The 24422-nt window shown below is 38.3% G+C and overlaps 2 protein-coding genes across 3 annotated transcripts in view; both read right to left on the minus strand.

The window, feature by feature from the left end:
* LOC148276231 (uncharacterized) overlaps positions 1–21495 on the minus strand; it is a 52217-nt gene extending 30722 nt beyond the window's left edge. The window contains exons 1-16 of the mRNA XM_088234544.1: positions 20792–21495; positions 17538–17842; positions 13084–13217; positions 12123–12347; positions 11693–11853; positions 10882–11036; positions 10305–10481; positions 8550–8753; positions 7552–7622; positions 7263–7444; positions 6794–6935; positions 6410–6600; positions 5661–5759; positions 4788–4896; positions 2573–2647; positions 602–785 (exon numbers count right to left, since the gene is read on the minus strand). Of these exons, the coding sequence (XP_088090670.1) occupies positions 602–785; positions 2573–2647; positions 4788–4896; positions 5661–5759; positions 6410–6600; positions 6794–6935; positions 7263–7444; positions 7552–7622; positions 8550–8753; positions 10305–10481; positions 10882–11036; positions 11693–11853; positions 12123–12347; positions 13084–13217; positions 17538–17842; positions 20792–21248 (2871 nt within the window). The 5' untranslated portion in view covers positions 21249–21495. The remainder of the gene's footprint in view (positions 1–601; positions 786–2572; positions 2648–4787; positions 4897–5660; positions 5760–6409; positions 6601–6793; positions 6936–7262; positions 7445–7551; positions 7623–8549; positions 8754–10304; positions 10482–10881; positions 11037–11692; positions 11854–12122; positions 12348–13083; positions 13218–17537; positions 17843–20791) is intronic.
* Positions 21496–21758: 263 nt separating this feature from the next.
* LOC148276232 (uncharacterized) overlaps positions 21759–24422 on the minus strand; it is a 42797-nt gene continuing 40133 nt past the window's right edge. For both annotated transcript variants that reach the window (XM_088234546.1, XM_088234545.1), the window contains 3 exons: positions 23307–23454; positions 22878–23016; positions 21759–22184 (listed from right to left, as the gene is read on the minus strand). In XM_088234546.1, the coding sequence (XP_088090672.1) occupies positions 22880–23016; positions 23307–23454 (285 nt within the window). In that variant the 3' untranslated portion in view covers positions 21759–22184; positions 22878–22879. The remainder of the gene's footprint in view (positions 22185–22877; positions 23017–23306; positions 23455–24422) is intronic.

Here is a 24422-nt window from a genome sequence, read left to right on the forward strand (position 1 = left end):
ACCCTACAAATATTTTGAAATAATGGAAGGTTTTCCTCAATATAACCAAAATATTCCTCTAAAATATACTCAGTATACCCTAATTGATTTTTAATTACTCTACTTATTTTGGCTTGTATAGAAATCCACAAACATAAAACAGCAATTATTTTTAGTATAGAAGACAACTTTGTAAATATTTAAGTTCGTTTGTTTGAAAATGCCCTAACAAGACAAAACGCGTCACAATAAACCCTTTGTATATTTATATAAAATAAAGTAGAATTACAATCCAATAAACTTGTTTTATTTTGTATACATTACCAAATTTAATAAGGAATTCTACCAATTGTCTGCATAAGTGAAAAATCTATCATTTAAATTAATAATTGTCGGCGACTGTTACATGCTAGTAAATTCAGCCCTTCGAGGATCATAAAATTGCCTTAATGAGTCTGTCTTCTTGACATTATTCACTTCGCTGTCCCTGGTCTCCACCTCGGGGCTCGCTCTCTGGATGAGGTAGCGCGCCATGGAGGTGCGGTTATCGAGCGCCAGGATATACAGGGTCTTTACACAGTAACCTGTAGCGGGAACACCGTTCGAGATGAGCAGCACTTACTTCGCTATCCCTGGTCTCCACGTCGGCGCTCGCCCGCTGGATGAGGTAGCGCGCCATGGAGATGCGGTTGTCGAGCGCCAAGATGTACAGGGTGCTGCGCTGATCCGCATCCAGTGCGTCCACCGCAGCTCCGCGCTCCACCAGGATGCGAACGGCCTCGTAGTGGCCTTCCAGGGCCGCCACTCTGCAACACAAATGTAGATATGAAACGAGGAATCAATGTGTCAAGGGACATTTCTACCATTACTCATCTTCAACCGACTCATTTAGCTTTTAAATGGCTTATACCACTTGTAAACAGTCATCAGAGTTTTAAATTTATTGCAACAGAGGGAAAACATTCTTGAGAAGGAAATATGGAAGTCTAGGCATTTACAGGGCGGCGATTTGGTTCAGCTGGTTCAGTTTACTTAACAAAAGTCAACAGATGGAAGAGTTGAGGAAATGTGGATGTTTAAACATGGGCAGAATGGTGAATGTTACAGTGTGTAAAGTGGCCACTTAAACCAGCCAATGACAGGTCATAAGCCCTGTAAATGCCTAGACTTCCATATTCCCTTCTCAATAATGTTTTCCCTCTGTTGCAATAAATTTAAATATGCGTAACTCCCTAAAGAGTAAATCCAGCCAATCTGCAAGCATTTGGACATACTCAAACATTGTTGAGTCATCAGAGTCACCAAATTATTGGCATTTCTTGAAGTTCTTTAGCACTTTTCTATAAAACAAAACTTGTTATGAAATCCACGATGCATGACAGACACGGCCAACACGAGCTCACTCTTCCAGTTCTTGAAGCAGACTGTCACACTTGTTCACAGTGTTGGCAACTCGTCATGAGCAAATGTCGCTAAACGGAGGTTCAAAAGTCGCTAGATCTTAAGTCGTTAGAAGTTGTTAGACGGAGGGGGGTGTTGGAGAAGGGGGAGGGGGGTTGCTGATGGGAGGAGGGGTAAGGATTTTTGGCGGCAGTTTGCACGATTACCTTCAAGTATAATTAATACTTTTAAGTAATTAAAAAATAAAAAATTAGTTTAGGTTTTTATTTAATAGAAATTAAACATAAAAGTAAGTTATGTCATAAGTAAAGGAAATTTGATTAAAAAAGTGTATATTCTAGGTGCTACTGATAAAAATATAGTAAGTAGTGAATGATTCTTGCCTTAATATTTAATCAATAAAATATTTCATCATAATGAAATACTCTCAATCAAAAAAAACAGACACCATATATTATATTCTCCAAAAAAACTTACAAAATACGGAACATATTTTTAATGCAAAATAGAGAAAGAGCATCTAATATATATATATAGCCAAGTGCATTATACCAAAAAGGTATAAATCCATAATATATTTTAATACCAGTGTAAAATAAAACAAAATATTTTTTACTTTTTATGTCACTTAAAATCAAAAAACAAAAATTACTTTTTTCTTAGTGCCTCTGAATAAAATGTAATAAGGAATTACATGTCAAATTAATGTCAAAAATATTTTAATTTCAATAAAATAAACTTGAAATGTCTGTCATCACATTCCTTTCTAAATTTTTGGGAAGAAAATTTCCTCATCACAAGTGATTCCACTTTTACTTTAACTTTTGACAGCTCGCTTAAAAGTCGCTAGAATTTATTTGTCGCTAAAAAAATAAAAAAAGTCGTTTTCAATGTCGAAATGACGCTTAATCTAGCGACAAAGTCGCTAAATTGGCAACACTGCTTGTTCAATCATGACACTGACGCCAATGATGAAACAGGGATCATCTCGATCATTTTATTTTTAATAAATAAAGTGCATCAGATGTGGGTCAGATCAAATAAATAACCATGAATAAAACTTCTGTAGTTTTATTTCTATTCATGTTTCGAAAACTTCTGGCCCGCCTTTATGGCTAGTCTAGCTTAGGATCGTAAACGGAAAATACTTCATAAATTGATTTGTCGGGTAGATCTAAAATGTTTATTTTACCTCAGCGCAGTTTTTCCATCATGCGCGTGCTGATCCACGGGGGCATTCCACTCGTCTATTAGAAGTTCCATAAGCCTGAAGAAAACAATAATTTTAAATAAGATAAAATAATCTGAATATATCTTTATCATTCAAATATTCCTCCCAATGAACGTTTTTTTATAACCCCGGTTTTACGTCGAAATTTTTTCATAACTCGTTTGATCCTTCAAAGACGAGCCGCGCGCCGCCGCGTGAATGGAGAGTAAAATCGAGGTAAATAAAAAAATGTTTAAATTATTGTCTTAAACTAAATTCAAAGTAGGTGCAGTGTTATTGACCATTTTGCTTAAGTGTCTAATTTTGACATTTCACTAAATAGTGACATGCAGTTGACGCATGTTTAGGAAGAATAAAGTCTTTACATCAATAAATTACGATGCAGAAAGTTTAAAAAATTGGCAATAGAAATATTGTTTGATGTTATAAACATAATTTAAAAAGAAGATATTTAAACAGTTATCATAAAAGTGTGAAACAGTCCCCGATGTAAATGACAGTTGAAATTCTGTAGTGCCATACTAAAAAAAGTGATACTAAATAAAATAAATTTCCCAATATTTAGGGGAAAACCATTGTATGTATTTTATGCTAATTCAAATGTTTATTTTAGTGTTTTAAGGTTAAGTGTACCATCGTAAAATTAGTTAAGCATGTTTTTCTTTTTAATTCAATTTAAAAAAAACACCGTATTGTATTGATTTTTATTGAAAAAAAAATTATTTAAAAAAATGCAAAATATTTAATATGAAATCATGGTAAATATTAATAATCCCCAATTATGACACTTTTTAGGATTTTTCTGCAGTATATTTAGTATAGTCTAGTACAATAAATATATTTTTATGTAATTTCATTTTTCCCATACATTTTTAATTTCCTCACTTTATGTGCTCCTCAGTTTTACAATTTTTGTTGCTACCCAGAAAAACGTAAAACACACAGTACATGACATATTTCATTCATATCTTTTTGATAAATTTCATTGGAATTTTTTTTCTTCTGATACATTAAAAAATATCTGGTAGCTAAAATTTGCAAATAATGGAGCCCATTTTGAGCATTTACTTTAAAAAATAAAAATAAAACAACATGTCTTAGTATTTTTAAATTCACACAATCCCGTCCTTTTACTGAGCCAACTTATTTCTTTACTTTCTATCGTAGCGTAGTCTAACCAAACTAAGCTAGCTAACTTTTAAAGTGCGTCTTTGATGCATAGAAAAAATATCAACACTTGTACAATTGAAGTTCGCTTTTTAACATGGTGCCCTAGCAACAAATGAAATTTTCAGGGTTACATTTCCATAGATGAGAGTGTTGCAGAATTTTTTAAACTCAAAAACTACTTCTTTTTTAAAGATTATTTTTTGTTCAGAATTAAATCAAATGACTCAAAACTGTATTGTAAGATAAAAGGCTCACTATTCAGCTATTTGAAGATATTTTTTTTTTTTAAATACGGTTGTAGACCTATTAGTTTGACTGCACTTGGCACATTCAGTGTAAATTTGGATTTTGACTAAAATTTCTTTAAAACCAGAATAACTTTCAAACGACTGAATATCGCGGAACATACATGGGGGTTTAATGGATAGGCATTGAGGTCCACATTCACTCTGCCACCGATGATCCACCCTCCCGGTTACACCGTGTATAATGATATAAAGTCATCATCATTCCCTTTTCGCACATAATGGTGCATAGGGCACTGCATTGGTACACCAATCGCGGCGTATCTTAATCTTTTTTTTGTTTGTTACATATGTTATACTATGATTACACTTCAGGTACCAGTCCAGGGACTATGAAATATTGTAGTGTAAAAACACCATTTTAAATAATATTTCATATCAACCATGTCGGGAATCGAACCCGAGACCTCTTGCATGGTAGGCAAATGCGCAGACCATTACACCACGAGGCCTGAAAGTCAATTAAGTCACATTGTAAAAAAACAAATAATTAAGATTTACACAACTTTTTTCAAACTAAGTTACCTTGGTGGCGTTTGCCTTTTAAACATACATAATTTTACGCTTCGTATGGCATGAGTACTCAAAACTGTCATTTTTAGGGTTAGTGACTTATGCCTGAACGACGACGGTATAGCCCATTCAAATCTTTAATAAACCTTTGTTTATGTGTGCATGAAGGAATGACAAATTTATATTACCTGCAATGACCTTCTTGGGCCGCCAGCATCAAAGGACCCTTCCCATCGTTATCTTTTTCGTCCACCTTAGCCCCGGCTTCTAAAAGAACGTCGCAAACTTCGAGGTGCCCTGTAATATGATGAAAACAAAGTCAACGGGTGGAAGAGTTGAGGTAATGTGGATGTTTAAACATAGGCAGAATGGTGAATGTGGCCACTTAAATCGGCCAATTACAGGTCATAAGCCCTGTAAATGCCTAGACTTCCATATTCCCTTCTCGAAAATGTTTTTCCTCTCTGTTGGAACAAATTTAGAGCTGAATAACTCCCTAAGGGAGGAAATCCGGCCAGTCTGCAAACATTTGGACATACTCAAAACATTGTTAAATATATGAGGCCCTTAGTATCAAAGATGGTCAAACACTAAAAATAGTACCAAAAGTGGCCAATTGCTTATTTAATACTTAAAAAAATAGTGCTTCTTGTTATGTTGACCTTTGGTTAATTGTTCAAATAGCATCAAATATTACCAAATAAAAAAATATTTATGGTATATATAGAAAACCTCATTTTTACATTTTCCTGCTTTTTATGCCGAAATGTGTAGGTCCCATTTTTTTCATTAATGTTTTTCAAAATCCAGGTTTTACGTTGAAAATTTTTCGAAACTCATTTGATCTGTCAAGACACCGAGCTGTTTATACCGTATATAAATTAAAAAGTGCTGTTACAGATTTTTGAAATTTTCTCAAAAATAGGTATGGGGTCGTGTGGCCATCTTTGATACTAAGGGCCTCATATGTATATTGTTATTATTAGAGCACACACAAGAATATGTTCATATGTGCCCTATTTCAAGATTCAAAATTTAAAAAATAAAAATATTTAAAATACCTTCAAAAGCGGCATAGTGCAGCGGAGTCCAGCCAGCATTATCGCGATGATGTTCATCCAATCCTCGATCTACGAGTTGTCGCACGACCTCAACATTACCTAAAACCATTGCCGATGTTAGAAAGGGATAGACCATGATCAGAAAGGTGTGTGAAATTCGCATCCAAGCCACAAACTCATTTTACAAAATCGAAATACAGAAACCAGATTCCCATTTTAAAATAACACGGTGCAAAAGGGTGTTTTTTAAATAATTACTTTAACAATACGTAAGAGTTATGTTAAGAATATCAACTTGTTGGAAAGAGTCCAACGAGGCTTCCATATGCGGAGAGACTGGAAACTCTCTCACAAGGCTGCAGGAACGGCGAGAAAGGCGTGACCTGATAGAGACATACGAGATACTCAACAGTCACTATAGCTGCACAAATTTGGATCCCATGTTTGAGCTTAAACAAGATGCTCGTCTTCGAGGCCAGTCTCAGGCTGGAGAAAATGAGATTCAATCAAAATGCACGGAAGCATTTCCTGAGCAAAGGGTTGTTGATGGTTGGGATAAGCTGCCACAAGAACTGATCTCAAGGCTAGATTTGTTTCGGAAAAGTTAAAGTGCGCCAACTAATTTTATGTATTCGCTTTTAAAGTTTCCTACACCCCTTGCATGTCCTGACTACTCAGTAAAAAAACCGGATTCAGGTGAACAACAGATAGTCTCTTTCCTTACACAACACAAGTTCCCTCCCTCTCACCTTGGGCGGCGGCGACGCTGAGCACGGTGCGGCCGTCGCGGTCGATGGTGTCGACGCAGCAGCCCCAGAAGAGCAGCGCGCGCACGGCGGGCGCGTGGCCCGCGGCCGCGGCGGCCCACAGCGGCGTGCGGCCGGCGCGGTCCGCCGCTTCGGGGTCCGCCTCCGCCTCGAGCAGATGCTCCATCACGTCCCTGGCAAGGAAACGAGATGATTAAATGATGTCGACAAGAATAATACGTCGATATTTCTGCTTGAAAACATGACTTCTATTTGAGTCGTTCATTTTCATTCATATTTGTTGCAACAAAGAGGAAAAACATTTTTGAGAAGGTAATATAGAAGTATAGGCATTTACAGGGCTTATGACCTGTCATTAAGACTTACTTGTGTCCCTCAAAAGCGGCCACAAGTAGAGGAGTCATGCCGTCCTTGTCTGGCCTGGCAGGTGCTGCCCCCCTGTCCAATAGGAGCTGGGCACAGCCCCCTCCACCGGAGCACAGGGCGGCCACTGCTAAAGCTGTCCTTCCTAAATAAGAAAATTGATAAGAATGATTTATTATCAAAACGTCAGAGGATTGAGGCATAAAGTTCAATAGGCTTAAAGAGACAAATCATTATAAACCAAACAATGGTATATAGAGAAATGAAATATTTAAGTTTACAACCACTGTCAGGAATCAAACCCAGCACCTCAAGCAGGGTAGGCGAGCACGACAGCCATTGCACTATGAAATGGCACTACCTCTGCTAGATTTAATTTTTTGAGATTTTTACGCCTATCAAGTCAAAACCACTAATCCAGGATTCTACTATAGATAAACTCAAAATATTGTTGGATAATGATTGTAATTACCGTCGGCGTCGGCGTGGTCGATGTCGGCGCCACTGTCCAACAGGTGCGTGACGATGTCGGTATGTCCCATGTAGGCAGCTGCTATGAGCGCTGTCCTGCCTTCCAAGTCCGTTTTGTTGACATCGGCACCGTGCGCTATCAGCAACCGGACGATCTCTTCGTGTCCCGACCAAGCCGCGGCCCTGGGATACAGAATGATATTGCGTTGCGGAAACACAAGCAACAAAGAGTGAGGGTACACTAATTATTTCAACTTTAAAATTTACAGTGTAAATATTAGTATAATTACCTGAGAGCCGTGCGATGATCGCTGTCCACACAATCTACTTCACAGCCATGTTTCAATAGTAACTCCACAACCTGCCAAAGTCAAAACAACATTTTAGTTTAAAAAAATACCATTAAATGTGCTGCAAGACCAACAGGACGTTAATCCAATGACGAAATCGGATGACACATCTGGTGCAACGTCCTTGAGGACATCAACTTCATCGTGAGGCGTGGAGAACAAAGGAACACGGCCTACAAAAGGACCACAGGATCCAGCGTGTAGTCCAGTTAAGCCAGCTCAAGTCATGCAGTCAGTTCAATTAAGTTTTCGTCGTTAATCTCGGACATCATAACAAAATGTAGTAGCTTATTCAACCTGCAATAAATCCACCTACGAATGTCAACATCGTTTCTTCTGTCACCAACTGGGGTACGAGCTCCTCCCTGTATCCACAAGAAAAATGCTATATATGTATATCTCCTCTAACTGCTGCCATCTTCGACCCGCAAGTAATTTGTCCACCTTATTTGTGGTCTTCCTACGGCTCTTTGTTGTTTCAAGGCCTCTGTTTCAGGATTCTTGGCGACCATTTGACACTCCCTGTATCCACAAGCAAAATGCTACATATGCAAATCTCACTAACTGCTGCCATCTACAACCCGCAAGTCATTTGTCCACAAATTTTGTGGTCTTCCTACGCCTCTTTTGTTGTTTTAAGGCCTCTACAGGATTTTCAGCGACCATCCGACACTGTCCTGACTCGTCATCGCCATTTTAGTAATTAAAAAAAAGGTCGACACATCTTTCGAACATTTTGACTTCGTAGTTGTTAGCACTGTATTTAAATCATAGAATACCGGCGTCGAATTCCGGAGTAAGTAATAACCACGGCATCAGCCAATCATACAAAAAATATACACAATGTCACAATTATTTGTGTACAGCAGCAACATCAGATGGGCCCGCATCTTAGAGAAATAATAATATGGATAACTCTCCAGTCGGCGTTTCCTCACCTGCGTGTGGCCGGCCCAGGCGGCCGCGCGGAGCGGCGTCCAGCCCTCCGGGTCGGCGCGCCCGGGCGCCGCGCCGGCCGCCAGCAGCGCGCCCGCCGCCCCCGCGCGCCCCGCCCGCGCCGCCAGCTGCAGCGCCGAGTGCCCTGCGCGGTCCGGCAGCTCGAGCAGCGCCGGCGACAGCCGCCCGCCCGCCGACGCAAACGCCTAGAGAGGGAAAGAAAGGTGATCGGAATCTTTGGGGCTAGATATTCTGTTTTATTTTATTCAAATAGTAAGGGACAGCAACAAACCAACACGCCATTTCTCCGTAGGGGTAAACATTTAACTGTCATTGCAAAAGCAGACGGTTATGCCATGTCTTTCACGGTCTTCCTCGTTTTCTGCATCCATTCAACATTTGCATGATAAAATCCTTAAGCCGTTCTTTTGATGTCCATTCGTTCTACATGTCCAAACCAACGCAACGCTCCTTTTCTTGATATTGTCAATAATGCTTGTCTCAGCCTTACATGTAAGGAGATAAAAACACAGTCCAAAAATTCTTTTTTTTTAACTTTTTAATATTTATATCGTTACATTTTAAACATTGCAATTTATTGATATTAAGATTTTATTGTTCCTAAACGTTTGTCAACTGCGTATCATGATTTGAACGAGTCAATATAACGTTTTTTTCAAATGGAAACTAAAACTAACGAATTTTTGTGTAACATAAGAAAGAAAAAATAAGATATTCTGTAAAAGATAATATGGTTTTTTTTTACAGTAATTAAAAAATATTTAAAAAAACACAAAAATATTCCATATTATTAAAGGGCAACAAAATAAATCATAGAGAAAAAAAGTTTGTATCTTTAGTTTGAATCCAGGATAGTGCGTGTTTTTTAAAAGAAGGAAAATTTTGAAAGTTTGGAATCAATGAAATATTATCAGTAAAAAAAGAATTAAAAAATTTTGTGCCTATAAAATATGCATGTCTCTGTGCGAGACTCGTTTTACAATGTGGTATTTCTAACACACGATTCCTTCTTTGACTTGATCTATTTGAATTACTTGTAAATAAATTTTGGTTCTTAAATATATTATTTGTCTTAGATCTAAAAGTTTAGCTTCTAGGAACAATTGGAAAGAGGGAAAAGTGCGATTTTTGTGAAGCATTATTTTTAATATAAATTTTGAACAGTTTCTAATGGTTTAATAAGTTTCAAACAAACAAACCATCACGCCGTTTCCCCGTAAGGGTAGGCAGAGAGGATAGAACGCCACAACACTCTATCTTTGCATACAGATCTCGCTTCCTCTACATTCATACATCTTGTCATGCATGCATGCGCGCAACATTTGTGCACTTATCGTACATAGTTTTACCACACATTCGCCTGAGAGGTCGCATTTCGACAGCATTCAGCCTACTTTCATCCCTGTTTATCCAAGTCCACACTTGGCTCCCATACATCAGGGACGAAACCAGGACTCCGTTGTGAACTGCCAATTTTGCCTCTTGTGACAAGCATTTATTTGCCCCATTAAGTTCCCCCTATCCAATTATTCCATAGGAAAGCAATGACTGTACAAGAGCATCTTAGAATCATTGGACAGGTGCCGTGGCGCATTTGGTTAGACTGCCTACTGTAAAGCTGACGTCGCGGGTTCGAATCTCGAATCTTTTTTTCTCAATCGATCTGGATGTTGTTGTTGCCTTTAAAAAAAGGCTTAGGGGTTTTGTTTTTTTTTTTTTAAATATTCTTATCTTACCTGCAGGGCGGCGGCTAGCGTGTCTGGCTCTCCGTGCTGGGCCAGGGTGTGTACGGGGGCCCGGCCCAGGGTCGGCTCCACCAGGAACAGCTCCAGACAGCGCGACGGCTCTCCTAGCTCTCCCAGTTCCTCCTCTTCCGAGGACGCCTCCATCATCAGCAGTTGCTCGAGAGAGATCTGGAGGAGAGAGACAGCTTTACAACGCGGGCCAGAACCAGGGGAGAAATTGATATTAACATATTACAACGGAGATGAAGAACATTTGAGAGAAGGGAATAAAGAAGTCTGGACATCTACAGGGATTGTATTTGTATATAAATGATCTTAAATCAATACAATTACTCAATGGGAAAAAGAAAGAGGAAAGAGAAAAGGAGGAGAGATTAAGGAAGAGAAAATGTGTGGTTAAATATTCCTACCAGTATATAAAGCTCAGTCAATTCTTTCCCTTCCAAAAAAAAATTGAAAAAAAAATGTCACTATATCACAAGTGGGAACAGTACTGGGATCACACACTTCATCCCCATCCATCGGTCCACAACACTCCCTTCCTCCCTTGTAATGAGACTGCGTTTACCTCCCCCTCGTCAGGTTGCTCCGTGGGCTGCGGTGGCTCCAGTTGGGCCCCCATCTCCAGCAGAGCCCGCAGCACCCTCCCGTCCCTCGGTAGGGTGGGGCACTCCAGCGCAGTCAGGAATTCCGGAATGCTCTTGGCGGTGGATTCCTCCGGAACTAGGAAATAAAATTTTATTTATTTTTAACGCTTCCGTGGGGTTCATGTCCACGATCGATGACACACACGCGCTAAATAATTTCACCTGAAATATAGAGTCATGAATCCTAGAAGCAAGTCAGCGTTTTCTATTGGATTCAATCAGATTCTGCGAAACACGAGATCAACATCCTGCAGTACATTAACATCGTCTACCATGGAGATATGAAGAACAAAGGAATGTGGCCTATGAAGAGAACACAGGGCGCAGTTAATCTCAGTTCAATTCAGCCAGTCAGTCCAGTTCAACACAGTCACTCAGTTCGAGCATGTAGTCCAAGTGCAGTCTCTTCAACCCATCATCGTCGCTACGCTCGCGCTAAACTTATTCGCCATGCAATAAATACGCATTAAGCAGCAACCTCGTGTCTTCTGTCAATGTCTAACCGGAGTAGGAGCTCTAACACTCAGCAACCAAAATCCTACACTTGTAAACTGTCATTTTTTAAAACACCACAATACCCAGACCAATTGAGAAAGAACCTCTCTAGGTTTTTTTCTTGTAACTGGTGGGAATTGAATCCGAAGTGCCAATTTCACAGTTGGCCGTCGAACCAGTAGGACCGGACCGTAGGTCCATGAAAATCAAAGGATAACAAAATGACCGTCTTCTTACCAATGATTTGTTTCTGCTGTTGCATCTTGAGCGATGCCTTAACATCGCAGCCCGAGTCCAGCATCCACAGCAGTATGGTGGTGTGAAGGTCCAGTCCTGGGGGGACGATGGAACGCTCCATCTGCGTACCCAGGCTGGAGTCTGTCGTAGACTTGGAATCCCTGCATTCGTACAAAAGGAGACATAAAGCGTCGGAGTATCATTTTGCGGATATCAAAATAATTCAACTGATAATATGGCTTGTGACAAGATGATTCGTGATAAAAATGGCCTTTGATGAGTGTGGTTTATGACGAAGTGACTCGTCAAAAATAGGGCTCATGACGAGGGCCACTCATAACAAAAATGGCTCGTGACGAGTGTGCCTCGACACAGGGGTGGGATGCGATGAGTTTGGGCTCGTATCGAGGATGGGTCTTGTCCCAGTTACCTGTTGAGATGGTACTCTAGCCTGGTGAAGTGCAGCACCATCCTGTGCACGTCCCCGGCGTGCAGCTCCCGTGCGCGCAGCGTGTAGTACATGGCCAGCGAGGCGTGCCCGCGGGCCTCGCTGCACAGGAAGCGACGCGTGCAGTGCTTCACGTCCAGGAGCCACTCGCAGAACGAGTGGTGGAAGATGGACAGCACCCCGGTGCGCGAGTCCAAGGTTAGGATTCTAAAAAATAATGTAAATTAAAGTTTGGGACTGCAGAAGTAGAAAAACATTATAATAATACAAACAAAACAAACCACAAAACAAAATTATATAAAATAAACAATATAAAGATAGTTATATTTCAATCATGATTGATTTTTGGGTGTCTCTAACATTAACATGTCAGCCTCGCGATGTAATGGTCAATGCTTTTGCCTACCATTCGAGAGGTCTCAGGTTCGATTTCTGACATGGTTGATATGAAATATATATTTAAAAGGGTGTTTTCACAATATAATATTTCATAGTCCCTGGACTGGTACCTGAAGTGTAAGACTGATAACCCTTACTTCATGTAACAAAAATGATCAAGATGCGCTGCGATTGGTGTACCAATGCAGTGCCCTATGCACCATTAGGTGCGAAAAGGGAATGAGGAACATTAGTAGGTAGATTATTCCACAATCGAGCAGCTACTACTGTGAAAGAGGAGGCAAAAAAATTAGAGCAATGAAGGGGTATTAAAAGGGTTCTCTCATTACTAGAGCGAAGAGATAGTCCATGCTGTGATAGAGGTTGGAAGAGCTCTCTCAGATAAACAGGCGAAGTGGGATTATTCCAAATATTGTGAAGAAGTGCTATGCTGGATAGAAGAGCCAGTGTAGTTGCGTGCAGTATTCGGTTATGTGGTCAAATAAGCATTTATTCCAGTAAAATGGCTACAAGTGTGGCCAGCTTAGATATTAAGTTTTCCTACCGCCTTAAAAGGTGGAGTCTCTTGTTGAAGTCTTCCCGCGGGACCGTGTGATTGGTGGTGAGGAGGCATCGATACAGCATCTCCGAGTCCACGCCGCACTTCGCTACGAGCAGGACATTCAGCAAGGGTTGCACCTAAGAAAAAGGAGGGAAATAATATCCCAGTAGTCCCAGTAACGCAGACCAGAAACCAATCTCTTTTTAAAATATCCAAATGTTCCACTAAATCTTTTCAAAATTCATTTGTAACTAGAACCTGCAATATGTGTAATCAGAAATTAAATTGTATTGATATTAATAACATATCTTTAACTTCCTTTAAAAGTGAAATTTCCAAAAATAATTCAAGTTATGATGTTGCGCCTTGAATCCGCAGCCTATATTTTATTTATTTATTTATTTATTTATTTATTTATTTATTAACGGACATTGTCCATGTATACAATTTAGAAGGTTTAAATATTACAATAAAAGAGTAGCTTAAAACATTTAAAGAAAAAAGAAAGAAGCATTGACAAACATAAGGGACATCGAGACAAGATCTGGACTATTTATTTAGTGCTCGTTTAAATCGTTGTAAACTTAAACCAAAAAAGTCCAGATCCTGTCTTGAGTTAACAATACGACAAAGGCGGGTCATTGGAGAATTTAGGCCATAGTTTGTTCTATGCTGATCGATGAACAGTACTTCATTGTTTCTCAATCTACGAGTCGGAATATTGAATTTTACTTGTCCCAGTAATGATGGAACATCGATTATACCATTTAGTATGCCGAACATATATATGGAGTCAATATTAGTTCTACGTTTTTGTAGACTAGAAATATTTAACATCGACTCTATTTCAGCATAAGAATAATTATCTCTCTCTAGTCCAAGCATCCACGCTATTTTTCGAAGCAAGCGATGTTGGACTGATTCAATGTGATTTATGCGATTGACATAGAATGGAGACCAGACCACTGAGGCATATTCAAGAAGAGGGCGAACAGTTGAGCAATAAAGAGTTTTGATTGTACGGACATTAGTAAAATCAGAGGATATTCTGTTAATGAAGCCAAGTAATTTCAGTGATTTATTTACTGTATTATCTATATGCTCGTTGTATGTCAGTTTATAGTCCAAAACAACTCCTAAATCTCTGATGGACTTGACTACATCAATTTTGGAGTTTTCTAATAGGTACTCGAAGGAAATTGGTTGTTTTGTTCTATGAAATGACATTATTTTGCATTTATTAATATTTAGTTCTAATTTATTGACTTGCATTTATTTATTTTGCAGGTTATGTGCAGTTCTGTATGTAGGCACATAATAAATGGACACTGTATGGTCAACTATAGTTGTATTATATATTATAATGTGCAACTGTGTGACCAATATTCATTTACATTTCCAGTAATATTATAAGTTTTGTATGATTAGTTATTTTATGTTATGTATAATTTTGATGTGACCACATTTACAATAACAATATTATGTGGAAGTCTCTAATTGGACTTTACGATATGTATTTATGGTATAATTGTATCTTTTAAATGTCTGTTGGCTTTCCAATGAAATAAAATAAAAAATAAAATAAAATAAGTAATTCAATCGGCTTGCTTTCTGCTGAATGACCATAATCCAAATTTTCTAACTTTTTAATGCGTTTTTCCTTTTTTTGATAAGTGTTCGGCCCCGTGGTGCAGTGGTCAGCGCATTTGCCTACCGTGGGTTCTGAGCAGTTATTCAGTTTTTCTATTCAGTTTTTCTACTTGGTTTTTCGTATTTTTCTTTTCTCTTTATATATCCTCGCCTCTATTGTATACACCATGATTGGTGTGACACACGTTTTGTAAATTCGAATCATGTTTCCAATAATCCTGTGTTCGTCGTACCGTATGACATTTCTTAGGCATCCAGATGTTTACTAACTAAGATGGATTTTTTTTTTTTTTAATTGTAAAAGAAATATTTGCGTTCTTATAATTTACGCAAATATTTAATTTTGATGGCCATTTTCAAAGAGTTGTAAATAACTCACTATCAGAAAACGGGAATAAAGTTGGGGTAGAGTGGGATTTGAACCACGGACCTTTGATCCGTGAGTCCGAGACACTAGCCACGGGACCACAACCCGATTTTATCCCCGATATGTTCTCATCATCACTATGGCTGGATCGTCTGCGAGGAATGTGATGTTAACGACCTTATTTCCCTTAGTAGATTCACCACTTTCTTCATTTTGAAAACCCTTTTTTTATATATTTATTCTGCTTGTGTAAGAAAGGGTTTTTGGCGTATATATTGTTGTACTATATTTAGTTATAAAGGTGCTAAACTTGCTATGTTTTTTTGTTGTTCTCAAAATGAGTTTTTTTTTCAATGTTTTATTATTTATGTCTTAAATTGAGTTGTTGTAACTCTTGAGAATGTATTCGATGTATTTATAAAAAAAAAATATATTAAATTAAAAAGGTGTTTTTACACTAGGATATTTCATAGTCCCTGGACTGGCACCTGAAACGTAAGACTGATAATCTTACCATCATAAAACAAAAATGATCAAGATACGCTGCGATTTGTATACCTATGAAGTGACCTATGCACCGTTAGGTGCAGAAAGGGAATGATGATGATGATGATTTGATAAGGCTGAAGTTTGATAAAAATAAAGGATTATGTAAGATTTTAAAAAGCAAAATATTTTTTTAATCTGTTGCCATACATACGAGGTGTGTTCAGAAAATAACGGGAATTTTTAAATTTCGCGGGTTTGGAGAGTCTGACTGTCAATTTTTATTTATTTATTTTTTTTTTTTTTTCGACGCCTTACGCCTTTGAAATAATATTGAAAAACAATAATAATGAAACAAAACACCCGTCACAGTATAGAAAATATAGATGCATGAAATAAAATCAGCCGAAAATGAGGAAATAATAAAGAAAAATTAAATAAGAAATTATAACATAGGTATGCAGCAAATTAACAATAAATAAAGGGTTTAAATATAAAAAGTATTGAAGTAACAGAGGCGATTATCATAGCATAAACAGTAAAACAAGTATAACACTTAGTGCATTTTTATAATTTAGAAAAGAAGTGATTAAAAAGTAATGATTTTGATTTGTATAAAGATAAATGAAATAAATCTAAGTTTCCATGTTTGTTTGCTAGCATGTGGAGCCGTGGAATAGGTGAGTATTTAGCATCAATCAACAGCAAAATAAGTATTTTGTCTCGTCCCACGCTGTCTCACATAAAAATTCACACAATTTAAAAGTTTGGGACTGTCAAGAACATTATTTAATAACTTGAAAAGCAGCACTAAATCTGAAATTCCCCTTCTATCTATTATGTTGGTATACATGCCCCTGAAGTATGCTAAAATTTTCAGCCATATTCATTCTTTAGTGATAATGTCTGGCACTCGTTAATTTATTTATTGACGGACATATACAGTCCATTCCAACGTAGACAATTCATTTATTCATTCATTCATTCATTCCGATCCAGATAGTTTTTACCATATAACAATAATAATAATAATAATAATTTTGGATAACTTATACAGCGCCATTTTCGTAATATAATACCTCAAGGGCGCTTTACAAAGTGATTATATAAATTTAATAATGTACTTTGTCACCACATGCTACTCTCACAGTTTCGGACTTCTGCTGGGAGAGCATTCCATGCCGTAGGTCCTGCGATGGCAAATGCACGTTAGCCGAATTTAGTGCGCTGTTTGCGTAGAGGTATAATAACTTTTCCTTTCGACGTAGATGTAGCTGATCTAAGCGTGAGACGTCTGTCAGCTAGTTCATCTGGAATGCAGTTCCCTTAGATATTCTGGAGCAGAGTTGTGCAGTGACTTATACATAAGCCAACAGAGTTTGTATTCCACCCTCTGTGGAAAACGTAGCCAGTGCAATTCTCGAAGCAGTGGAGTGATATGACTGAACTTAGAGATTCTCGCTGTGGCATTCAATACAGACTGCAGGCGAGTCATTTTATTCATTGGTAGACCTGCGTAGATACCATCACAATAATCGACTCTAGACACTAAAAACGCATTTATTAATTGACGGGCGGCATCAACTGGCAAATTTTTGTGTATGCATTTAATCTGTCTCAGCTGGTAAAAGCATGAACTTATCGTCCTACCAATTTGAGCGTCAAGAGAAAGGTCAGAACTAAGGAAGACTCCCAGTAGTTTAACGGTGGGTAAAGCGGTACTCCTTACATCGGGCAGTGCCGTATCCTGAATCAAATTCTGTCGTCTGGCTGAAGCCATCCATAGTTGTTCTGTTTTAGATGGGTTAAGTGTTAGTCTATTTTCAGCCATCCAGTTAATATATGCCTGCCGCATAATATGCACGTGTTCACTTGTATTGATCCTTTACAAAATGCTGAGTATTTATGAATAAAAATAAATACACGATTAAAATGATAATGGTCACGTGAATACCTTGGCAAACTTCCTCCCGTGGAAGAGGCGTTGGCACAGCCACATGTAGAGCCCGTTGAGCGTGCCGGGGATCTCGCGGATCTCGCGCAGCGCCACCGAGCCGTCGGCCAGCCCGTCCAGCACGCGCTGCAGGTACAGCAGGCAGCCGTCCGCCTTGATGCGCAGGTGGTCCAGCGCCTGCGCCGCGTCGCGCGACGCGTGCTGCGCCAGGCGCGGCTCGGCGTCCAGCCGCGCCAGGATGTAGCGCTGCGCGTCCAGCGTCACGTGCCCGCGCCGCAGGTCGTCCAGCGATATCTTGCGGAAGCCTGGACACAGAATCAAAGGGTCATCCGCATAGAAAAAAAAACCAATCTAATTATTTATAAACGGCATTTCTGCCATTTACATATTTGTAGTTTAAAGAGTGCTTGAAAAAAAAAAAAAATCGAGTATGAAATATTAATATATTCGTACTAAACACATTATACATTACTTGAAATACATACATATTTTTAAGTAGTTATAAAATAACAATCAATCAAATTATAACTATATGAATATAGGAAACAAAATTCAGAGTACTGAATATTATTCAACCATATATATTGAGAACGGTAGTGGTTACACACATAAAGAGAGACATTTACCCAAGCGTCAACCACAACCATAATACAAGATACTCTAATAGGGATCTGATACTAAGTGAAGGGGTCAACACTGTTCTGGCATCGAGACAACACTATAACGTAGGCAAAAAGGTCCATAACCTTTTGCCAGAATCGTGGAAAGACGGGAGTGTTGTCAAGTTACGGAAGGTGTTGACCTCGCTCTTTCGTGACATTGGTCGTAGGGAGTCAGAAAAGTTGATGCATGCCACGGATTGGAGAACTTTACTGGATGTCAAAAATAAGGAATAATTTAAAAAAATATATATTTATAGATGACAACTATGAAGTTTCGCATAAATAAATTGTCTATGTTTTTATGAATGTATGTATGTGTATGCGCATGGGTGTATGTACGTATGTGTGTATGTACATGTGTATATATGTGTATATTTATATATATGTGTGTATATATGTGTATGTCTGTATTTATATGAATCAAAATGTGTATCCGAATAAGTTTATATTTTGTTTGTCTGTGCTCTATATTAATTTGTTAACTATTATAATATATTAAAATGTAATTGCCTAGCTTGGAACGGGGTATGTACCCTTGTTAGCTGGGCAAAGTGAACATGGAATTGTATTTTGATAAAGAGTGTGAATAAATAAATAAATAAATAAAAAAAAGAATAGAAATTACACCATCAATTGTAATAGAAAATGAAAAACTTAATGAAGTCACTGAAATTAAATATTTGGGTGTAATGTTGGATTCAAAACTTACATTTCACCAAAACGCTAAGATGGTAATAAATAAGATTGCAAAAAAAATATCAATTTTGGGAAGGATCAGAAGATTTATTGATAAGGACTCTTGCAAAACTATTTACAAAGCAATTACTGAACCACACGTTAACTACTGTAGTAGCATTTTATTTTTATCAAACAAAGAAAACATAGATAAACTAACTGTATTACAAAATAAAGCCTTTAGAATCATTTTGAAAAAAAACAGATACACGAGGGTAAAGTCGATGGTAAATGAAATGAAATTATTAACATATAAACAAATAATATTTTACAATACAATGATATTTGTTCATAAAATTATAAACTCTAATAAAAAAACAGAATTTTGGAAAAAAATTGATCGGAACCAGCATGAACACGATCACAATACTAGAGAAAAGAACAAAATTAGACTTCCATTTAAGAAAAAGGCAAAGTCACAAAATTCAATTTTATTTAAAGCAATTAAAAAGTATTACGAAATGGAAAAAAATATTTATGAAGAAAAAAACATATCAAAATTTAAAATAATGGTCAAGACATATGTGTTAAACAATTTATAAATTAAATATATTTGCAATGTTATTATTAGAACACACATAACAATATGTATGATATGTGTGCCCTACTTTAAGATTTAAATAAATAAATAAATAACTATTCCAACCCAATCTCCTGAAGTTGATTTGCTCTTTTTGATAAAAATATGTTGTTCCCTTTTTTTTATAAATTCGGCAGAGATAAACTAAATATATCAAAATATGGTGCATATTCATTCCCGGTATTCTGTAATGATAACGGTACACAATGAAGTTTTAGTCCCAACACTTAGGTATGGAAGCGAACCATGGAACTGGCAGAGGAAGGATGAAAGCCAAGTGAACGCGGTTGAAATGCGATCTCTTAGACGAATGTGAGGGAAATCAATGTATGCCAGGGTTGAGTGATGAAATCAGGTGAGAGTGTAAATCTGAGTCAAGTATAATTGATAAAATTAAGGAAGGATCTCTGGGATGGTTTGGTCACGTAGAATTGAAGAATGGACGACGAAAGAATGGAAATACAAGTATATATGGTGAAAATGAACGGCGACGTGAGAAGAGGACGACCGAGGAAGACGTGGCATGATCAGATAAACCAAAATCTAAAGTCTGGTCATGTCAAAAGCAGACAGAACCGAAGGGCATGTATGCCAGGATAGACGTGTGTGGCGGTCCATTCTCTCTGCCTACCCCTACGAAGAAATGGCATGATGGTAGTAGTAATAGTGGTGAGTTATATGAATAACCACTTGACCAATTACCATGGGAGTGGACCAATCGCAGTGAGAAACGCCCACACTCAATAGCACCCATTGTTATAGACCTATATTTTGCAGAAGCTTGGACGCAAACTCAAAATGTCATCCACGTAGCAAAACGTGCCTGGTACAATAAGTCTCTACTTCCAGCCACGTCGGGATGTAGCGCTGCGCGTATTGCGGCCAGGCTCCGCACTGCAGATCTTCCGGCGATATCTTGAGGAAGCCTGGACTGTCATTGTATAAAAATAATAAATAAAAATATCATTGTCGGCCCTGTGGTGTAATGGTCAGCGCGTTTGCCTTCCAAGCGAGAGGTCTCGTGTTCAATTCCCGACATGGTTGATATAAAATATTTATTTAAAAGTGTTTTCACACCAGAACATTTCATAGTCCCTCGACTGGTACCTAGAACGTAAGACTGATCATCTTCATGTTACAAAACAATTATCAAGGTACGCTGCGATTGGTGTGCCAATCCAGTGCCCTATGCACCATTAGGTGCGGAAAGGGAATGATGATGAGTAAAAATATTAACGTAACAATTTTTGATATTCCAAAATGTTGTTTTTCCTTACCTGTAAACATCTTGGTTAGATATTTTGACTGCTTCCTCGCTGTGCAGACCAATAACAGCCACTGAGGAAAAAGGTGATGATGGTTCGCCAGCAGTTCAGCGATGGTCTTGGAGCTGTTCGCGCTCCTCGTTGCGAGGTTCCCAGAATCAGAGCCGTTCTTTTCTCTGTCCTTAGTCAGAGTTGAGCTGGTCATCAAAGCCCCGGTCAAAGGAGTTTCGTCTATAGAATCGACGAGTAAGAACAGGCATTGTTTTGGTGGATCTATTTCCAATAATGGAAACAGAATCGCCTTCTTGAAACAATCGTCTGGGTTCTTTTCCAAATTGTGAGGCAATAGGGCTTGTTGTATTTCCGGCTCAGAGAGTAACTTCTCGTGATAGTAGTTGGCGATCAGTGTTCTTGGATTTACCGGGAGACTAGGGATCGGTGGCGGTACGTCTTCATGCGTGTTTTTCATTGGACTAGATGCCGAATGATTTTTGTCAGCGAATTTCGGCACATTGAAAGCGGGGTCAAAATCAGGACTGTTGAGAATTGTTTCGCCGATGTTCCTATAGTCGACGATGCTGAAATCTTCAATTCTTCCGATTTTCGGACTTAATTCCTTGGGACAGCTGGGAGGTTTCAAAACATTTTGATATTCTGGCAGTTCATCTTCCACAATCGGTTTTGGTTCTTCATTTTCGTCGTTTGTCGGCTTTGCTGTTTCTTTATCGGGTATCAAATTTTGTTTGCTACTGATACTCTTGGAAGATTCTTTGTTGTCCGAGTTATCACTGGCTGAGTTTCTCTCGGATTCCCTGTGTATCCGGCTTTTAGAAGGGGAATTCTCAGCAGAACTTAAGACAGACATGTTGGGGTATTTGAAACTGGCGACTGGATTCTCGACACTTTGGTTGCAGCGCATTGGGTATTGTTGCCTCCAGGGCTAAGCGGAGTTCTGAACTCCTTATCATCGCTGTTTTCCTTTCTTGTGTTTCGACTTTTTTATCTTCGTCGGCTTCTAAAATCTCTTTGAAAAGAGATTTACTAGCCGAGCTGAGTTTAGCATCTTCTAAACCTTTCATCGAGTCGAATGGTTTTATTTCTACGTCTAATTCTGATGAGTTTCTTCTAGGTCTGGAGTCTGGGGGGTTTTTCGAGTCGGTGATAAACTTTTTTGCAGGACAGCGGATTTTTTATCCTGTATGGGAGGTTCACTTTTGTTGCCTGAAGAGTCTGGAGTTTCGGGCGTCTTTGGGTTGCTGGGAAAGGTTTCTAAGAAGAGGTTTTCATGATTCTCGTAGAGTTTCTGTTCCCTTTCACTGGGGCTTTGAAAATTGGGTAGGAATGGGTTGGTATTGTTGACTCTGGCTGGAGGCTTCTGTTGCTCCTCTTCCATGGAGAGAGAAACCTTCAAACAAATTGAAACAAATAATTACTGAAAAGGAAATAAATACATGATAAATATTCCAAAAATATATTATTTACTGATGAATTAGTTTGCGGAATCACCTATAGATGTCACTATTTATATTATAACATGAAAAGAAAAAAGTGCATTAACAGTGAAATGACCACTATTTTTAACATTTGTGAGTTGAAATTTTTGCGCAAAAAGATCTGTATTTTAATTAATATACCGTATATATTTTTACAATGGCGCCCAACGTGGGGCTTGTTTAAACAAAAATCACACAAAAATGTAAAACTATTTTGAATCACCCGAGCCGCAACAAAATAAAATAACCAGGACTAATGATAAATTTTGACGCTTCACGGGTTGGTTTGGGACTACATCTCCTAGATTTGAGTTTAGCCGCAGGCTGTGGTGACTTCCTTCCTCTTGAGTTTTTTTTGACAGAGCTACGAAGCCACCAGTCAGCTTTTAGGTTCAGTCGCTAGGCATTCGTAAGCATTGCCAGGCGAATAAAAATAAATCTAAATTCAATGGAGAGTATCCGACTCATTATAAAATTTGTTACAATGTATATATAAACAATTTTCTTGGTCTTGAAGAAGCTGTCAACGCTTAGCGGAAGAGAAGAAAGGATTCGGCTTCCATCGGAACTTTTACAAAATTAAAAAAAACAAATGGCAGTGTTACCTTCAACCTCTCCTCGACAATATCAGCAAGCATATCGTCATACTGCTCTCTCTCGTGTATTCTGTCCATAGTCCCGCGTGGCCGTCTCGCTCTCTCTCCACAAAATCCAGGGGAGGGGCTGACGGTACCAGAGGCTCAGCTAAAATACACATTGAAAAAATTGTATTTATTGCATCAAATACGAATGAACAGATCGAGCAACACATGATTCCTATTTCCAAAATTTTTTTAAGGCAGCTCTGCGGTGTAGTAGCAAAGACAAAAATATACCATCTCTGTCAAAAAATCTTTCATAATATTTTTTTTGTTAATAAAAATAATTTATCAAAATATTTAAATTTTGGGCAATTTTCTTGGGACCTCCTGATCCGGAGTCTGTGACACTACCCATGGGACCACAAACTGTCTCGAATCAGTCTATACTCTTACCTTTCTCTTCCTGATGAGTGGTCGGCTTTTGCGCTGTGCCGGTCGAGTCCTGCACCATACTCTTGCGATGCTCCGAGGAGTTGTTGAGAATCTGCATCACCACCGTACGAATGAACTCTCCCATCGTTAAACTTGTTTCATTTTGACCCTGCAGAGCATAGAATTTAACGTTTATTTATGCCTTGAGTTGGTTCATAAGATCGTAAAACTATTATAAGCTGATCTTATTATCTTGTGGAGGTCATCACCATCAAGCCGTAAAGTTGGCAGGCCGAACACCATTCTGGCCCGCAACCCGTAACCCGACGCAACATCAGCTCGGACAAGTAATTAAACGTTGTGCAGCGAAAGAATATGCACATTTCATCTTGGCATTTCGTGTTGCCCGTCCACCAGCTCCTCGCCTGCTCCTGTTGTAAATTCCTTCTGTACACAACTGTAAGGATGTAACTCGTGTGTATCTACTCAATAAATAACTTCAATTGTAATCCATCTTTCTCATTTAACCTCAAATCAATTCACCCATCCATACAATCAATCTATTATAAGTTTATCTGAGAGAGATCTTCCAACCTTTATCACAACATGGACTATTTCTTCGTCCTAGTAACAAGAGAATCCTTTTTCATGCCCTTTCACACCCTGTAATTTCCTTGCCTCCTCTTTCACTGTTATCCACTACTGTTAGAGACGCCCCTTCTTTATTTACATTGAAATCAAGATTGAAATGTCACTATCTAAATATTTGAGTTGTTCCTTTCTCCTTCTTTCCTTCCTATTTCTTCTCCTTTCTTCATAGTATAGTGTTAATTATTTTATATAGTGTTAAAATTTTAAGATTCAGTATAATTCCTTAGAATATGTCCATGTCTCAAACTGAACGGTTTGGGTGGGTAGGAAGATATTCCCTTAAGGCAATATGCCCGCCTTTGAATGTATATTTATTGTAAATGTATATAAAGATTTAAATAAATAAGCATTTAATACGTTCGCGGACACTTTTTTCTCATAGGACTCATACAGAAACATATCATAACTTTCTTATTTTTTGTAACAATTCCCTTCCGATTGGGGCCGTATTTGATGGTTTGAAGTGAAGACGTGGAAAATTTTGTT

This window comes from Micrasema longulum, unplaced genomic scaffold (genome assembly GCF_059751315.1).
Source record: "Micrasema longulum isolate JH-2025_06_02 unplaced genomic scaffold, ASM5975131v1 h1tg001257l, whole genome shotgun sequence".
Classification (NCBI taxonomy): domain Eukaryota; kingdom Metazoa; phylum Arthropoda; class Insecta; order Trichoptera; family Brachycentridae; genus Micrasema; species Micrasema longulum.